The sequence below is a fragment of the Oncorhynchus clarkii genome, chromosome 3, assembly GCF_045791955.1.
Source record: "Oncorhynchus clarkii lewisi isolate Uvic-CL-2024 chromosome 3, UVic_Ocla_1.0, whole genome shotgun sequence".
Taxonomy (NCBI): Eukaryota; Metazoa; Chordata; class Actinopteri; order Salmoniformes; family Salmonidae; genus Oncorhynchus; species Oncorhynchus clarkii.
This window is the reverse complement of record NC_092149.1, coordinates 55,652,457-55,671,116: the sequence shown is the minus strand read 5'-3', so window position 1 is coordinate 55,671,116 and position 18,660 is coordinate 55,652,457. Positions and strand designations below refer to the sequence as shown.

Sequence of the window (18,660 nt, the reverse complement as noted above, 5' to 3'; positions counted from 1 at the left end):
GTTTTAGGTTATTGTCCTGCTGAAAGGTGAATTCCTCTCCCAGTGTCTGGTAGAAAGCAGACTGACCTGGTTTTCCTGTAGGATTTTTCCTGTGCTTAGCTCCATTCCGTTTTTTTTTTATCTTTAAAATCTCCTAGTCCTTAACGATTACATCCATACCCATAACATGATGCAGCCACCAATATGGTTGATAATATGAAGAGTGGTACTCACTATTGTGTTGTTGGATTTGTCTCAAACATAACACGTTGTATTCAGGGCAAAAGGTTAATTGCTTTGCCACGTTAATAGCAATATTACTTTGGTGCCTTGTTGCAAACAGGATGCATGTTTAGGAATATGTTTTATTCTGTGCAGGCTTCCTTTTCACTTTGGTAATTAGGTTAGTATACTAGGCATAACTACAATGGTGTTGATCCATCCTCAGTTTTCTCCTATCACGGCCATTAAACTCTAACTCTTTTAAAGTCACTCTTGGCCTCATGATGAAATCCCTAAGTGGTTTCCTTTCTCTCCGGCCACTGAGTTAGGAAGGACACCTGTGTCTTTGTAATGACTGGGTGTATTAGTGCATCATCCAAAGTATAACTAATAACTTCACCATGCTCAAAGGGATATTCAATGTAAGCTTTTTTATTTATTTTTAAACCTATCTACCAATAGGTGCCCTTCTTTGTGAGACATTCGAAAACCTCCTTGGTCTTTGTGGTTCAATCTGTGTTTGAAGTTCATATCTGTATGTGTGGGGTACATAGATGAGGTAGTCATAAAAAATAATGTTAAACACATTTATTACACACAGACTGAGTCCATGCAACTTATTATGTGACTTGTTAAGGACATTTTTACTCCTGAACTTTTTTTGACCTTTCACCTTTTCATTTGTAAGAAGGCCAAAAAAACATAATTCCACTTTGACGTTATTGGGTATTGTGTGTAGGCCAGTGACAAAACATCTAATTGTAATCCATTTTAAATTCAGGCTGTAACACAGCAAAATGTTGGAAAGGTGGAGGGGTGTGAATACTTTCTGAAACCACTGTATGTACAGTAGGGTTGCACATTTTGTGGTATATTCAGAGGTGGAAACCTTCCGGTGGTATTAATGGGAATAATTGGGAATTTAATGGATATATATGCCTATTAATACCATTTAAATGTAGATGTTTTATTGCATTGGATATATTTACCATATCATATAGAGACAGAAACATAAACCTTTCCTTTATAAATAGATAGCAAATAATATAATGGCAAATTATTAAATCCTTCCAATATAAATTTTTAAAAACAACTTAGTTACGAATTGAACTTTAATTAAATGAGTTGAATCTTCACATGGGATGATTTCACTGAACAACAAAAGAAAGGGAATATTGAATGATCCCCAATGATCCATCGCATCTCTCAAAAACGTTTTCAACATACATCTGTAAAATGATAGTCTAGAAACTAAAGCTTTGGTTGTCTTCCTCTCAGGCTTCCATGTCTTCTCCCTGGACCTCCTCAATGTCCACCTCTTGAACATCAGACTCTGATGCCTCATATTCACTGTCACTTTCCAACTGAGAATGTCTCGTTGTCCGGGTCAAAAAGCCACATTTTTCCAGATGGCCACCAATTTTTCAACCCCTGTAATGGTCAGCCTGTTGCGTGCTTTGGTGTGTGTGTTCCCAAACAAGGACCAGTTGCACTCTGAGGTGGCTGATGTTGGTGGGATTTGGAGGATGATGGAGACAACACGGAAACAAAGTCAGATCCACAAAGTCCCTTCCACCAGGTGGCTGATGAGATATGTTCACACGACTGCCATATTGCATCTCCATCCCAAAGCCCTTGCTTGGAAGTGTACTTCCCCAGACTGCCAAGAACATTGCCCTCATCCAGGCCAAGGTGGCAAGACACGGTAGTGATGACACCATAGGCCTTGTTGATCTCTGCACCAGACAGGATGCTCTTGCCAGCATACTTGGAGTCCAACATGTACCCTGTGGCGTGTATGGGCTTCAGGCAGAAGTCCTCACACTTTTTATGTATTTCAGAACTGCAGTTTCCTCTGCTTGGAGCAACAGTGGGCTGTGCAGTATGGATTTATTTTCTTACATCTGCAAGCAGAGTCTGAACATCAGACAGGATGGCATTGTCTCCTTAATTTGTGGAATGGCTACTGCTATAGGTTTCAGGAGTTTCAGGCTGCTTACCACTCTCTCCCAAAATACATAATCCAGGAGGATCCTCTTGATGGGGTTGTCCATATCAGCAGACTGTGATATGGCCATTTCTTGGAGAGACTCCTTCCCCTCCAGGAGATGTGGTGCTCTTACTCTTCTCACTTTCCTTGGTGAGGTAGATTGCTGCTATAACTTGTTGACCCTTCACATACCTAACCATTTCCTTGGCTCTCTTGTAGAGTGTATCCATTGTTTCAGTGAAATTATGTTCTTGAGGAGCAGATTCAATGTATGAGCAGCACAGCCAATGGGTGTGATGTGAGGGCAGGACTCCTCCACTTTAGACCAAGCAGCCTTCATGTTCGCAGCATTGTCTGTCACCAGTGCAAATACCTTCTGTGGTCATTGATGACTGCCTTCAGCTCATCTGCAATGTAGACCGGTGTGTCTGTTGTCCCTTGTGTCTGTGCTCTTGTAGAATACTGGTTGAGAGGTGGAGATGATTTAGTTAATGAATCCTTGCCCACGAACATTCAACCACCCATCAGAGATGATTGCAATACAGTCTGCTTTCTCTATGATTTGCTTGACCTTCACTTGAACTCTGTTTAACTCTGCATCCAGCAAATTAGTAGATAAAGCATGTCTGGTTGGAGGGGTGTATGCTGGGCAAAGAATATTCAGAAATCTCTTCCAATACACATTGCCTGTGAGCATCAGATGTGAACCAGTTGCATACGCAGCTCGAGCAAGACATTCATCAGCATTTTTCTGACTACGTTCCTCTATTGAGTCAAAAAAACTTCTGATTCCTGGAGGACCATGAGCTGTTGCTATCGATAAGATGTCTGATTCATCATTTACACCTCTAATAGAAGTAGAGGGACTTTTGTCAGAGGCTTGTTGTGAGCTCTGAGGGAACTTTATGCACTTGGCCAGATGATTCTGCATATTTGTTGCATTCTTCACATATGATTTGACACAGTATTTGCAAATGTACACAGCTTTTCCTTCTACATTAGCTGCAGTGAAATGTCTCCACACATCAGTAGTGCCCGTGGCATTTTCCTGTAAAGATTAGAAAACAAATCACATTTTTTTATATAGCCCTTCGTACATCAGCTGATATCTCAAAGTGCTGTACAGAAACCCAGCCTAAAACCCCAAACAGCAAGCAATGCAGGTGTAGAAGCACGGTGGCTAGGAAAATCTCCCTAGAAAGGCCAAAACCTAGGAAGACACCTAGAGAGGAACCAGGCTATGTGGGGTGGCCAGTCCTGTTCTGGCTGTGCCGGGTGGAGATTATAACATAACATGGCCAAGATGTTCAAATGTTCATAAATGACCAGCATGGTCGAATAATAATAAGGCAGAACAGTTGAAACTGGAGCAGCAGCACGGCCAGGTGGACTGGGGACAGCAAGGAGTCATCATGTCAGGTAGTCCTGGGGCACGGTCCTAGGGCTCAGGTCCTCCGAGAGAGAAAGAAAGAGAGAAAGAAAGAATTAGAGAGAGCACATGTGGGGTGGCCAGTCCTGTTCTGGCTGTGCCGGGTGGAGATTATAACAGAACATGTCCAAGATGTTCAAATGTTCATAAATGACCAGCATGGTCGAATAATAATAAGGCAGAACAGTTGAAACTGGAGCAGCAGCACGGCCAGGTGGACTGGGGACAGCAAGGAGTCATCATGTCAGGTAGTCCTGGGGCATGGTCCTAGGGCTCAGGTCCTCCGAGAGAGAGAAAGAAAGAGAGAAAGAGAGAATTAGAGAAAGCACACTTAAATTCACACAGGACACCGAATAGGACAGGAGAAGTACTCCAGATATAACAAACTGACCCTAGCCCCCCGACACAAACTACTGCGGTATAAATACTGGAGGCTGAGACAGGAGGGGTCAGGAGCCAAACAGGGGCCAAACAGGAAGGATATAACCCCACCCACTTTGCCAAAGCACAGCCCCCACACCACTAAAGGGATATCTTCAACCACCAACTTACCATCCTGAGACAAGGCTGAGTATAGCCCACAAAGATCTCCGCCATGGCACAACCCACTGGGGGGCGCCAACCCAGACAGGATGACCACATCAGTAAATCAACCCACTCAGGTGACGCACCTGAGTGAGTAAAAAAACAACACATACAATTCCATGTACAAATAAATAGTTAAGCAGTTAGATTAAACAACTCATTTGTAAGATACATTTTTTGGTGGGATTTGGAGGATGATGGAGGTGGCTGATGAGACTAACTAGCAGATTGTAAACAAGTTAGAAATGATTTCAACACACTTTGTTGCAGGCTACTATTTACTAGTAAACAAAAAATCATGTATGTCATATAAAATATACTCACCCCACCCAGTATTGTAATCAAAACTTACCAGAAAGCATGTAGTCCTTGGCTCAGACAGTGTAGTAGTGTGGGCTCAATAGCATCTTGTTAGTGTGCAAGATCTTGAGAATCAGCTGTACATGTGATGGAAGAATGCACTGTGCATGCAGAGGGTTGCAATTCCATTGAATTGGGGATAGTTTAACCAAAATATGCCACAAAAAAAGGTTCACTGTTATAAGCTAACGTTGTTGATGAATTTAAGCAAAATTCCCCAAATTCCATGGCTTAACTTCCCATGGAAAATTTCTGCCAATATTCTGGAAATTTACCGGAAAGTTTCTGACCCTTTGCAACCCTAATGTATGTATCCGAAAGCGGGTCAAGCTAGCTAACTTTAGCCAACCAGATGTGTCCCTCCACAAAGTAAACAAAGATGGTGGTGCCTTTGCCTCCGTAAAAACAAAAGTAGTTTGGTCAATTCTGTTTCCTGTCAGTTGTCTATGTATGCAATCAACTCCACTCTGCGTTTGATTTTTTCGGAGGTTTCGCGTTATATGGGCAAGATAATATTCCTCATTGTAAACCACAACAGCTGGTCTTGGGATCTGCTCTTGATTAACTCTGCAATTATTGGCATATGGAGTGACGTCATACTCCCCCTCTGGCCCCAAGCTCATTCAGCACGCTTTGCCCTGCTCTTTTATGATAGGCCAACACACATGAACAGGAATACATACACACGCGCACACACAAACTTATTGAGGCTGTCCAGCTGCCTGCCGGCCATCTCTCTGAAGGAGCCTCTCCCACTAGGAGGACCTGAGATCTGAGATATCAGGTCTGGTGTCCTGTCTCCAGCCATTCTCTTACACCCCCATCATAATCCTTCCCATCCCAGTGCTGCTCAAACTTTCCATGATGAGAGAACCAGAGGATGCTTCCAAGATCCTCATCTCCCTCTGCGTAATGTATGGAGTTGAGTTACCAAGGCTTTGTGTTCTAAACCAGTGGTTTAAATTACTTAAGTAATACTTTAAAGTATTACTTATGTTGTTTTTTTTGTGATATCTGTACTTTACTTTTTATATTTTTGACAACTTTTACTTCACTACACCCCCCCCACTTTTTACGCCATATACATTTTCCCTGACAGCCAAAAGTATTTGTTACATTTCGAATGCCTTGAAGGAGAGGAAAATTGTCAAATGCACACACTTATCAAGAGAACATCCCTGGTCATGAGTGTTGGAGTGTGCCCCTGGCTGTCCATTAATTTAAAAAACAAGACAAGACACTTTTACTTTTGATACTTAAGTCAATTTTAACAATTACATTTACTTTTGATGCGTAAGTATATTTAAAATCAAATACTTTTAGACGTTTACTCAAGTAGTATTTTACTGGGTGACTTTTACTTGAGTAATTTTCTATTAAGGTATCTTTACTTTTACTGAAGTCTGACAAATGGGTGTTTTAAAAAAAAAATCCACCTCTGTCCTTAACACCAGGCCTGCATATTTCACTCATTTGCATTATTGGAGTCCTTGCTGCTTAAGGGTGAAGTTAAGGCAGTGGTATACAAAGTCAGGTCGTGGGGGGAACTGCAGTGGGCTAGCCAAAAAATGGGCCCATCAGAAATTCTGGTACAAAAAAAAAGTTTGAATAGCACTGCGTTAAGGATGGATTCACAACCTACAGACATTAATGTGGCTCAGTAGAGTGATTCTCTGCTCATATCTCGAAGTATAAAACTGTTACTCAATGTTAATGTGTTATTTTGAGAATATATGGAAAATGTCTTCGTCCTCTCTAATAACCCTGGTTATTAATCCCGTGGTGATGAATCCACTCTGGTCCCTATCCCAAACACCCCCGTATCTACTGTTTACTTTATTGGTCTTGAGCTAATGACCCTCCCTACCATCCTCCTCCCTCTCTGCAGGATGAAAGGCTCCTCCTTATTGTAATAATAACCATGGTGGCTGAAGCATGGCCTAATGTAATGCAGTGCTCTATCAGAACTCCCACGTGGGCCAACTCAGTCCATGATTTATTTAGGAATGTTCCGGCAATGTTTTTTTGGGGGGGGGGTTGTTTACACAACAGCGGAATTACTGCACCTCAGCCTCCCTCACTTAGCTCTCCTGGACATTTTAAGTTAACTCCATAAGGATCAACGCCTAGATGCATACTGTAACATTACTCAACTACGGTGGTTAGTTTATGGCGGCTGACTGAATCACCAGCATCGGGAGGTTCTGAGGCCCACCTGAGGCGGTGACATCACTCTGGCTGGCTGATTTTGGGGGTCGTAGGTCAACTCCACAGCTCGGGCCCAGTGCTGCTGACTGACTCCCTCAGCAGACCCAGTCCCTTTTTATAAGAGCTCAGCTCCAGTCCTGGCAGCACCATGCTTTTTGTTGCGCATATGGAAATACTTTCTCTCTTCCGCCCTGCTCCACTGTGCGTTCTCTCTTCCACCCTGCTCCACTGTGTGTTCTCTCTTCCACCCTGCTCCACTGTGTGTTCTCTCTTCCACCCTGCTCCACTGTGTGTTCTCTCTTCCACCCTGCTCCACTGTGTGTTCACTCTTACGCTGTGTGTTCACTCTTCCACCCTGCTCCACTGTGTGTTCACTCTTACGCTGTGTGTTCACTCTTCCACCCTACTCCTCCATGTCTCTTTTTAACTATCACAAAGAAACACTTTTTAAGGCTTTCGTAAATATAGGATTTATGGACGATGATGCTATCGTTGTCAAATATATACACATACCAGTTTGACTGTTTCCTCGTATTGTCTTACCCTAGTGTGTGTCTAGATGAAATGTGCAATGAGGGAGAGGATAGGAGTTGTTTTCAGTAACGCTTTATTCAAGAAATAAATCAGAAAACTAACAGGAGCTGCCTTCTGGTGACCTGACTAAATATTGGAAGTTAACTTGGGACGGTGGATCGGAACGTTTGATTCACAGTTGGGCATTTTGTTTTTCGACTGTAAGAAACACAGGCACCCTCGACCTGCACACACTGTCATCGTCCTCTTTTCAAAAAGTCAGCTCAACTGATGTTGTTTTGTGTGATGCTACGGCTTAGCTTTTTTTTAATGAAGAGCACGTCCCTCTGTGTTTGTAGTTGACCCTTGCTCTCTAATCAAACTGTTGCTATCCCTTAGCACCTTCCACTCCAGCGCTACATAGACAGTGATGGTCTCACCGAGTTTCCTCCCCCTCTGTGTGTCTGTGTGCAGAATAACAAGGTGCGGCGCTTTGCCTTTGAGCTGAAGATGCAGGACAAGAGCACGTACCTGCTGGCTGCCGACAGCGAGGGAGAGATGGAGGACTGGATCAGCACTCTCAACAAGATCCTCCACAGCAGCTTCGAGATCGCCATGCAGGAGAAGCGGAACGGGGACATCCACGATGGTGTGTTTGTGTGCTGTGTCTGTGTGCGTGCATGCTCACGTGGGTTCATGGGATGGGAGGTAATGGGAGACATAGACGGCATTAGATTTCCTTGTGAATTCTGTTTAAAACACCATCCACCTACAAAACCCCTACTACAAGGATACTGTGCTTCTCATAGTGCCAGTAAAAGAAAGAAAACATCCCAGGGTTCACTGCAGTACACTTATCCGCCTGTCGGGGAAAGGAATGTGTAAATAAGGTGTACTTAGGCCTGTTCTACAGTCTGTAGTTTACAGTATGCCACAGAGAAGAGGATGTCTTTGGCCTGCACCCTTTAATCACACTCCCATGTAAATAACCCTGTTTTAGCGTATTACATTTTTACATTTACGTCCTTAAGCAGACGCTCTTATCCTGAGGGACTTACAGGAGCTATTAGGGTTAAGTGCATCGCTCAAGGGCACATCGGGGTTTCGAACCAGCAACCTTTTGGTTACTTGCCCAACCTCTTAACTGCTAGGCTACCTGCCGCTCACATTGATGGCTTAAGCACCACATTAATTGAGTGTTGTTGTTTCAGAGTAGTTTAACAACGCCTAGGAGGTAGTTCTGAGAGGACAGTGGTATAAATACATAGACTAGATCCTGTACAAGCTAATGCACAGCATTAGCATTCTTGTATGTCTATGTGGCACACAATACCAGTCAATCTGAACTCGGTGTTTACGCCCACACACCTCCCAGACGCCTCCTCCTCCTGGTCTGTGGTGGTGCTGTAGCTAGAGGGCCACCCAGGTTTTTAATACTCCCCTCCTGTCTGATCCCAGGCCTGAGCCAGGAGGAAAGAGCCATGTCTGCACAAAGAGCCCCGCTAATCTCAGTAACCCCTCAGCTTTTATTAATCACGCTCTCCTAGGGGGGAAACAACCCTGGTACCTCCAGGGGCTCTAGGATCTGATCTGAGGCCTACTCTGTTCTCAGGGCAGTCTAAGTCACTGTTTACTCTACTTAAGTGTTGGTAGCGTGCGATTTAAGGAAGAGGTGTGGTTAATGGAGTTGTAACCTATGAAATAGTAGATTTGTTGAACCATGTGATGGCTCTGTTTCCAGTGAGTGCTCTGCTCTCTTTTCTGTTGCAGATGATGAGCTGGGAAAGGCAGATGGTTCGTTGGGGAGTATGGACAGCTTTCAGGTAGGTCCTGTCTTTTCACTAATGCCCTGCCTCAAGCATAAGGGCCCTACAGGGCCTGTTCACATGAGACATAATGTAGTTGCACCATGAAATCACTTCACCATGGGATGTAGGGAGCAGCCAGTCAGGCCTCTCAGAGGAGTGTAGCTGCCTCTACAAAAATATATTTATTTAGCTTTAACTTTGCTTGTGTTTAGATAAGCACCTCATTTAAAAAAACATTTAAAAATATTCTCTATCTATGGTTAGACATACACAGACAGATGACAGCTCCCGCTGTTTGAAAAGTGGCCAAAAAAAAGTAGTGGAACCAAAATCGAATAAGTTCCTATAGAGAAATGCTACAGTATGAGATTTCCATGGCCATTTGCTGAAGTACTCAGTGCTTGTGCAGACTTCAACGGCTGGGGTTTCCAGGAACAGCCTGGGCTCTGAGGTGGACATCTGAGTGTCTCCCAGGAGCACATGTCCATGTGTCAGCCCTGAAGAACAGTCTGCCTTTCTCAAATGATAAAAGCAGTTCAATTTGAAAACCTTTTGCTTAAGGAGGTTTCAATTTCTTGTCCCCAGAGTGCAAGAGATATTGAATCGAAAATGAGGAACGAGACCAGATTGAAACTGTTCACCTTGGACCCTGACACACAGGTTAGTAACTATCAAGTCTCCCAAAAGGTATTTCACAATCCCTCCCAGCTCCAAATGTTGACTCAAAATCCCTTTTTTGTATCTTTAGAAACTTGACTTCTCAGGGATTGAGCCTGATATAAAGCAGTTTGAAGAGAAGTTTGGAAAGCGCATTTTGGTGAACTGCAATGACCTGGCCTTCAACCTGCAAAGCTGTGTAGCGGAGAATGAGGAGGGACCAACAACAAACGTAAGCCAGATGTCCTATTCAGAGTCCTCAATGAGTCAGTGCTCAATGTGTACAGTCAGTGTGTTGTCATCGTAGTGTATAGTATCTGCTCTGGAGAATGGATTAGAGAGCGAAAGAGAGGGGTGGAGGAATCACATCTCTAGCCTATGTCATCACTGCTGTTTGTCTTTGTCAAGAGGGAGGACTGGGTTGGCATAGTAACCAGCCGAGAGCCACGGTAATGAAGGAAGGCGCTGTCTAATGGAGGGCAGTTTCCTGCTGTCACACACAGCAGGCTGTCCAGTGCCAAGAGAACATGTCAACCTGTTCAGAGAAACACAGACCTGACAGATACAGACCTGACAGATATAGAGAGAGACCTGACAGATACAGACCTGACCGATACAGAGATAGATACTGACCTGACAGATACTGACCTGACAGATACACAGATACAGACCAGACAGATGCACAGATACAGACCAGACAGATGCACAGATACAGACCTGACAGATACACAGGTACAGACCTGACAGGTACAGACCTAACAGATACACAGATACAGACCAGACAGATGCACAGATACAGACCTGACAGATACACAGGTACAGACCTGACAGGTACAGACCTGACAGATATACAGATACAGACCTGACAGATACACAGGTACAGACCTGACAGATACACAGGTACAGACAGACCTGACAGGTACAGACCAGACGGATACACAGATACAGACCAGACGGTTACACAGATACAGACCAGACGGTTACACAGATACAGACCAGGCGGTTACACAGATACAGACCAGACGGTTACACAGATACAGACCAGACGGTTACACAGATACAGACCAGACGGTTACACAGATACAGACCAGGCGGTTACACAGATACAGACCAGACGGACACACAGATACAGACCTGACAGATACAGACCTCACAGATACAGATACAGACCTGACAGATACAGATACACAGATACAGACCTGACAGATACAGATACACAGATACAGACCTGACGGACACAGATACAGACCTGACGGACACAGATACAGACCTGACGGACACACAGATACAGACCTGACGGATACACAGATACAGACCTGACGGATACACAGATACAGACCTGACGGATACACAGATACAGACCTGACGGATACACAGATACAGACCTGACGGACACACAGATACAGACCTGACGGACACACAGATACAGACCTGACGGATACACAGATACAGACCTGACGGATACACAGATACAGACCTGACGGATACACAGGTACAGACCTGACAGATACACAGGTACAGACCTGACAGGTACAGACCAGACGGATACACAGATACAGACCAGACGGTTACACAGATACAGACCAGACGGTTACACAGATACAGACCAGACGGTTACACAGATACAGACCAGACGGTTACACAGATACAGACCAGACGGTTACACAGATACAGACCAGACGGACACACAGATACAGACCTGACAGATACAGACCTCACAGATACAGATACAGACCTGACAGATACAGATACACAGATACAGACCTGACAGATACAGATACACAGATACAGACCTGACGGACACAGATACAGACCTGACGGACACAGATACAGACCTGACGGATACACAGATACAGACCTGACGGATACACAGATACAGACCTGACGGATACACAGATACAGACCTGACGGATACACAGATACAGACCTGACGGACACACAGATACAGACCTGACGGACACACAGATACAGACCTGACGGACACACAGATACAGACCTGACGGACACACAGATACAGACCTGACGGATACAGACACTTGGCATAATGACACTGTCAGTCCCTTGTCCAACCTGGCTCACTATGTCATCAGTGCTCATCTATAAATGGCGTAGACTAGACTGGAGGTTCATTCTCAGACTCTTCTGTTTAAACTTTTGCTTTATTTTGCAGGTGGAGCCATTCTACGTGACCTTGTCGCTGTTTGACATCCAGAACAGCAGGAAGATCTCGTCGGACTTCTACGTGGACCTGAATCACCCGTCCGTCAGACAGCTAGTGCCCAACCCCAGCAGCCCGTACATGAATGGGGGAGGGGATGCTCTGCCGGGGGCGCAGAGGGGCGTCCACGGGCTGCCTGAGGGGGCCATGCAGTACCCCAGACAGGTGAAGAGATACTAGAGACACTAATCTCTATACAATCTTTTGAGCTATTAATCTCTCAATATCACGATGTGGTTTTCGAGGTTCACTCATATCTGTTATGACTTGGTTTTCTGTCTCCACAGGGAGTGTTCTCTGTAACGTGTCCACACCCAGATATCTTTCTGGTGGCTCGCATTGAGAAGGTCCTGCAGGGGGGAATCACCCACTGTGCTGAGCCCTACATGAAAAGCTCAGACTCCACCAAGGTACGCTCTGTACCAGGCCTCAGCATCACAAAACGCAACAGTCAATTCCCCCACGCTCAGCAGATTTAATTTGATTATTCCACACATAACAAATGAGAGAATCATCCATGTCATAAGTGCTGGCTGGTTACAACAACACTCCACAAGCATTGGTTTTGGCTATACAAATCTGGTTACGTGCTGTTAAAGGGGGTACAACGAGCAGTAATGGGATCCTAGAGAGAGAATCTGAAATGCATTAGGGACCATTTTCAAGGTGCGTGTGTTTGTGCACGCTTGCGTATGTGTTTGTGTACGCTTGCGTATGTGTTTGTGTGTCCGTGCCTGTTTGTGGAGATTGGCCGGCCTCAGAGCTATGAGATATGCTGGAGTGCTGACCATCACCTCTGTCTGTGTTGTCAGACCAGCGTGGTTTCACTTACACACGGTTCCTCTTTCCCACCAGGTGGCACAGAAGGTCCTGAAAAATGCCAAATTGGCCTGCAGCCGTTTGGGCCAGTACAGGATGCCTTTTGGATGGGCCGCCAGGTATTATTCGGTTACTAACCTGAACTGATGTTTATAGTAACAGATTATTGACAGATGTTTTACCTTTTGGAATATATTTTCAACAGTAGAGACATTTTGACAATATGTAAGCAACGTCTACTGAATAAGGTACAAAAGTACAAAATGTCGAGATTAAATGAAAAAGACTTGTAAAGTTTAAAAAAAAATAAAAAAACATTGTTTATTCCCAGGCACAGTAAAGAGTAGGGAGTTTCATATGTCTGTTTTTCCCTTTTTGGCACTGGTGAATGTATCACTCTTCAATGAATTGTGGAAAAGCTCAGTACCCATGGTGTCTGGAAAGAGAATAAAGGTGTCACAGGATACCAGACCAGGGGGAAAAAACCTGACAGGAACATCAGCAGATCTTTGTCCAGAGACCTACTGGAAACAGACCTGGGTTTTAATGATTCTCATCTCTCCTTCCCTGCAGGACTCTGTTCAAAGATGCATCGGGGACGCTGGATAAAAGTGCTCGTTTCTCCGCCATCTACAGACAGGACAGCAACAAGCTGTCCAACGACGACATGTTCAAACTGCTGGCTGACTTCAGAAAGTTAGTAACTCTCCTACTGTCTGCAGTTAATGGATTTGAAAATGTACTTAATTGTTGAAGTACTATATCTTACAGAAATGTTGAATTTGGATTATTCTTGCTTATTCCGAATGATTACAGTGTTCTAACAGTGGGTATTTCTTAAGCTGAATCCCATATAGCGGTTTGTTGGCTAAAGAGACTAGATGGTCAGAGACTCTCTTTCACAATGAAAGCCTGTACTCCAGATGTTTTCACACCTTTACAAACATTTGGTTTCTCCTCTTGGGTTCTGTCTGTTCACAGGGTAGTTTCCAGGCGGCTAGCCTGTTTTCCATCAGGTCCTCCTAGGTAGATGATAACAAAGGCATTAACCGCTGCTTATTTTGCTTCTTCTCCCTAGGCCAGAGAAGATGGCCAAGCTCCCTGTCATCTTAGGAAACCTAGACGTTACCATTGACAATGTTGCCCCTGACTTGACAAGTAAGCCCTCCAAACTCGGCTCACACTGGGAACATGAAAGATGAAAGCTGTTTCTCTTCACGTCAGATTGGTCTGATTGTCTATCGGCTGTTTATTTGATCCCCCCCCCCCCCCGTCTGTTCTGTGTCTGCATGTACGTAGGTTGTGTTACCTCATCCTACATTCCTGTGAAGACTTTTGAGAGCAGTGAGAAGACGAACATCTTCTTTGAAGTGGAGGAGTTTGTTCCCTGCATAGCCAAGTGCTCCCAGCCGTTCACCATCTACAACAATCACCTCTATGTCTACCCCAGGCACCTGAAGTACGACAGCCAAAAATCCTTCACAAAGGTATAGTCACAAACATTGACCCTGCATTTCTGTTTGATCAAATGATGGATACTGTACATTTACGTGGATTTCAAATCATGAACCGTATTTTGACGCATTCTGTACACTGATGTGGTAAACTCCACTATTTGCTATTGCATTTCATATGACTGCATAGTAGTGGTAAGGTACTTGTAACTTGTCCAACTTTCTCTAACTGAGAGAGAAACTTTGCTCTAGACAGTTACAGCAGAAATGTGTTCCCGCCAGCATCTTCAAGTAGGTCAGCTTTGTTCTGTCTGTCTCCTCTCTCTCCCTTCAGGCTAGAAACATAGCTGTCTGCATCGAGTTCAAGGACTCGGATGAGGAGGAGGCTGTTTCGCTCAAGGTAAGCTCCTAGTCATGTGACTCCTTCTGGCAGAGTTCCTGAAGCCACAGTGTCATTTGGTAGCAGAAGAACTGCATACTACTTAGGGGAGTGAACATGCTGTTGTTATTACCCACAGTGCATCTATGGTCGACCAGGAGGACCCCTGTTTACCAAAAATGCATTTGCTGCAGTATTACATCACCAGCACAGCCCAGAGTTTTATGATGAGGTACGTTGTTATAACAAGCCAACATGGCCATCTTTATACAGAGCGCTCCAGTCATGATTAGTAAGCAGACGAAGCAGTGGCAGCATGTATGCTTGCTAACTCATAAGGTGTATATTTTTGTTCCTGTCCCTCAGTTTAAGATGGAGCTTCCCACCCAGCTCAATGAGAAGCACCATCTGCTGTTCACCTTCTTCCACGTCAGCTGTGACAGCAACAGCAAGGCCAGCACCAAGAAGAGAGACGTGGTGGAGACACAAGGTATGTATTTTTTTATTTCACCTTTATTTAACCAGGTAGGCCAGTTGAGAACGAGTTCTCATTTACAACTGCGGCCTGGCCAAGATAAAGCAAAGCAGTATGACCAAAAACAACAACACAGAGTTACACATAAACAAACGTACAGTCAATAACACAAAAGAAGAGAAACATTTAAAAATCTATGTACAGTATGTGCAAATGTAGAAGAGGAGGTAAGGCAAAAAATAGGCCATGGAGGCGAAATAATTACAATTTAGCATTAACACTGGAGTGATGTGCAGCTGATGATGTACAAGTAGAGATACTGGGGCGCAAAAGAGCAAGAGGATAAGTAACAATATAGGGATGATGTAGTTGGGTGTGCTATTTACAGATTGGCTGTGTACAGGTACAGTGATTGGTAAGTAGCTCTGACAGCTGATGCTTAAAGTTAGAGAGGGAGATATAAGACTCCAGCTTCATTCCAGTCATTGGCAGCAGAGAACTGGAAGGAAAGGTGGCCAAAGGAGGTGTTGGCTTTGGGGGTGACCAGTGAAATATACCTGCTGGAGCGTGTGCTATGGGTGGGTGTTGCTATGGTGACCAGTGAGCTGCGATAAGGCGGGGCTTTACCTAGCATAGACTTATAGATGACCTGGAGCCAGTGGGTTTGGCGAATGAATATGTAGCGACGGCCAGTCAACGAGAGCATACAGGTCGCAGTGGTGGGTGGTATATGGGGGTTTGGTGACAAAACGGATGGCACTGTGATAGACTACATCCAGTTTGCAGGTAGACACCAGACCCAGGATTAGGGTTGCAAAATTCTGTGAATTTTCAATAAATTCCCTGTTTGTTTGTTTTCTTCAGAAATCCTGGTTGGATCATTCCAGATTTCCTACTTAATCCCTCCTGATTTCAGGCAATCCTCCAACCGGGACTGACATTTTTCAACCCTACCTAGGATACAGCCCTCAAGGCCTAGATCCAGTGTTAAGCCATGCAGATTCATTGTATTCCACCCGGTTTCTTTCCATTGCCCTCCCCAGTATAACGATTTGTGTCTGTGCCAGTTTCCATTCTTCCCTATTCTCCCAGTGCTGAGTCACTGTTGGGCGTGACCATAGAGATCCTAGTAAATGAATTAGTATTCTAATTCCTAATTCTATGGGTATGACACTGTCTGTGAGCAGACTGACAGTCCTGTCTCTTGTCCTTGTCTCTCCCCAGTGGGTTACGCCTGGCTGCCTCTGCTGAAGGATGGCAGGGTGATCATGAATGAGAGTCACGTCCCCGTGGCTGCCAACCTGCCCGCTGGCTACCTCAGCTGTCAGGAGGGTGTCAGCAAGGTAGCGCTCCCTTCACTCCCACTGACACACACACTGTGGCTTCCTTCTCCCTTTCCGTGGCTCCTTTCCTTTTAATTTTTTATTTTTATTTAACTAGGCAAGTCAGTTAAGAACCAATTCTTATTTACAATGACGACCTAGGAACAGTGGGTTAACTGCCTTGTTCCGGGGCAGATTTTTACCTTGTCACCTCGGGGATTCGATCTAGCAACCTTTCGGGTTACTGGCCCTACGCTCTAACCACTTGGCTACCTGCCGCCCCGTCCTTCATCACCACAAGACTGAAAGAACATAATGGGTTTAAAGCAATCGGATTTAAACCTATCCAGTCGTTTTAGATCAGTAAAATCGAACCTATTTTGGCCGTGAAAGAAAGTAGAGCCGTGAGCCACAGACTTAACCTTTGTGTGTAGTGCCCTGCCTGTAAATTAGAGTTGGCACTGTGGGGATTACTTGTTGTCTGCCTCAAGGTTGTGTGAGATGTAATTATCCAATCAGGGAAGGTGAAAGCGTACAACAGTGTGACCAAACAATATTACGCTAATTGCACGAGAATATATGGCTGAATTACTTACTGATGTGAGTTTCAACTTAATGTTGAGCTTTAGATCTGTTCTCAGTGTTGTTTTGGATCAACTTACGGTAAACTTAAATGCCTTTCATTTTGTATATGTTTCTGCAACTACCTCCCCCTAACAAGCAACGTTTTAAGTATGTCCTACCCTCTTGTGGCATTGCGACAGTGACCCCTATCACAGAGTGCCGTTTTAAATACATCACCAATACATGTAGCGTGATCCAGTACATAACCAATGATAACCACTGTCGTTGTTTTTCTGATTAAAATATGTCCTATGTCTCACGCAGCAGCATCCTGAAATCAAATGGGTGGATGGAGGGAAGCCTTTGTTCAAGGTGTCCACTCACCTCGTCTCCACGGTGTACACTCAGGTTGGTATCGTTTCACAGATAAGCTCAGGGACACAACTGACCCAGGATTCTTAAAGGCTTGTTCTCCACTGTCTTTTCTGGAAATCTTGTGTTCTAACATCTCTCCCTTTTTTCTTTCCTCTGTAGGATCAACATTTGCACAATTTCTTTGCCCACTGTCAGAGCACAGAGTCTGCAGCCCAGGTGGCAGCAGGAGAGCTGGTCAAGTATCTGAAGGTAAAGCAGCAACTGTGGCACTTCTGGGTCTGACAGAAATGACACTTGTCACATCTCTCTCCCCAACACCTGTCACCCATCACTCTGATTTCCTCAGGATGTTTAGAAATCTGTGCTTGTTTCCTCAGGCCCGGGGTGGGACAATGCTAACATGACCCTAGGCTCTAGTCCACAGGCGCTCTCTCCATTGTCCCCGTGTGGACATCGACATTTTCAGATGCATCTCTGGGGTGCTCATGTAAACACACTAATCCACAGCACGCAAACAATGGCAAGAGGGTCACACAAGATCAGGATTTAGCAGAGAGCATTTCACTGGCAGGTTGCCAAATGATTTGGCTGGCTTTGGCTGTGTTAGCAGCCCCTACAAATGTAGGCTCTTAATTTGATCACCTTGTTGCAGGGGAACTTTGTGTATTTGGAGTTTAAAAAGGTTTCTTTTTTCATTTCCACTTTGAAATTTTACACTTGATCTTCTGTTATAAAAAACATATCAACCCCTACAAAAATGTCCATGAATTATAATCCACATATTTCACATTTCCTGTTGCCACGGGATTATTTTCCTGCTGTAGCAAACTGGATCAAATTAAGATCCTAAATAGCCAGTGATGCACCAGTGCCCCGCTCTGCCTCATTCCAGGATAGACGTGTTTGTGTGTGTGTGATTAACACATGCTTATTCTCAGGTGTGTCCTGTTATTCTGTGCGACTTCCGTTTCCTCTTACGCAAGCTTGTGTTTGTTTTTTATTCCGCCTCTTTTGGATGTGGGATGGAACTTTCACCCCCTCATAGACTCCCGGGACTGATTAGAGCCAGGATGGGAGGGAATGTTTACAGTACGCCACCAAGCATTTACATTGAAGCTGATTCTTGTTCTCATGTAGCCTTGTTTTATCTCCCCTCAATTCTGATCATGCAGTTAACCCTGATGTGCTTGTGGATGATATTCTGCAGGTTCAGCGTTTTGGCTGGGAGGGGAGCACAGAAAAACACAATGCCTTGAGCATCTTATTTACTGCATTCTCTCCCCCCCCCCCCCCCCCACCCCCA

General features: G+C 44.6%; 1 protein-coding gene across 7 annotated transcripts in view; it reads left to right on the top strand.

Annotated features, from left to right (window-relative positions):
* LOC139398972 (dedicator of cytokinesis protein 9-like) overlaps positions 1–18,660 on the top strand; it is a 123,537-nt gene that overhangs the window by 83,613 nt on the left and 21,264 nt on the right. For 4 of the 7 annotated variants that reach the window (XM_071144626.1, XM_071144636.1, XM_071144624.1 and 1 more), the window contains exons 8-23: positions 7,761–7,935; positions 9,057–9,109; positions 9,680–9,754; positions 9,843–9,983; positions 11,922–12,134; positions 12,257–12,379; positions 12,825–12,907; positions 13,362–13,484; positions 13,867–13,946; positions 14,088–14,275; positions 14,577–14,642; positions 14,761–14,853; positions 14,988–15,111; positions 16,321–16,439; positions 17,307–17,390; positions 17,517–17,606. In XM_071144626.1, the coding sequence (XP_071000727.1) occupies positions 7,761–7,935; positions 9,057–9,109; positions 9,680–9,754; positions 9,843–9,983; positions 11,922–12,134; positions 12,257–12,379; positions 12,825–12,907; positions 13,362–13,484; positions 13,867–13,946; positions 14,088–14,275; positions 14,577–14,642; positions 14,761–14,853; positions 14,988–15,111; positions 16,321–16,439; positions 17,307–17,390; positions 17,517–17,606 (1,830 nt within the window). The remainder of the gene's footprint in view (positions 1–7,760; positions 7,936–9,056; positions 9,110–9,679; positions 9,755–9,842; positions 9,984–11,921; positions 12,135–12,256; positions 12,380–12,824; positions 12,908–13,361; positions 13,485–13,866; positions 13,947–14,087; positions 14,276–14,576; positions 14,643–14,760; positions 14,854–14,987; positions 15,112–16,320; positions 16,440–17,306; positions 17,391–17,516; positions 17,607–18,660) is intronic. The other 3 variants (XM_071144648.1, XM_071144655.1, XM_071144625.1) reach the window with 1 other exon arrangement.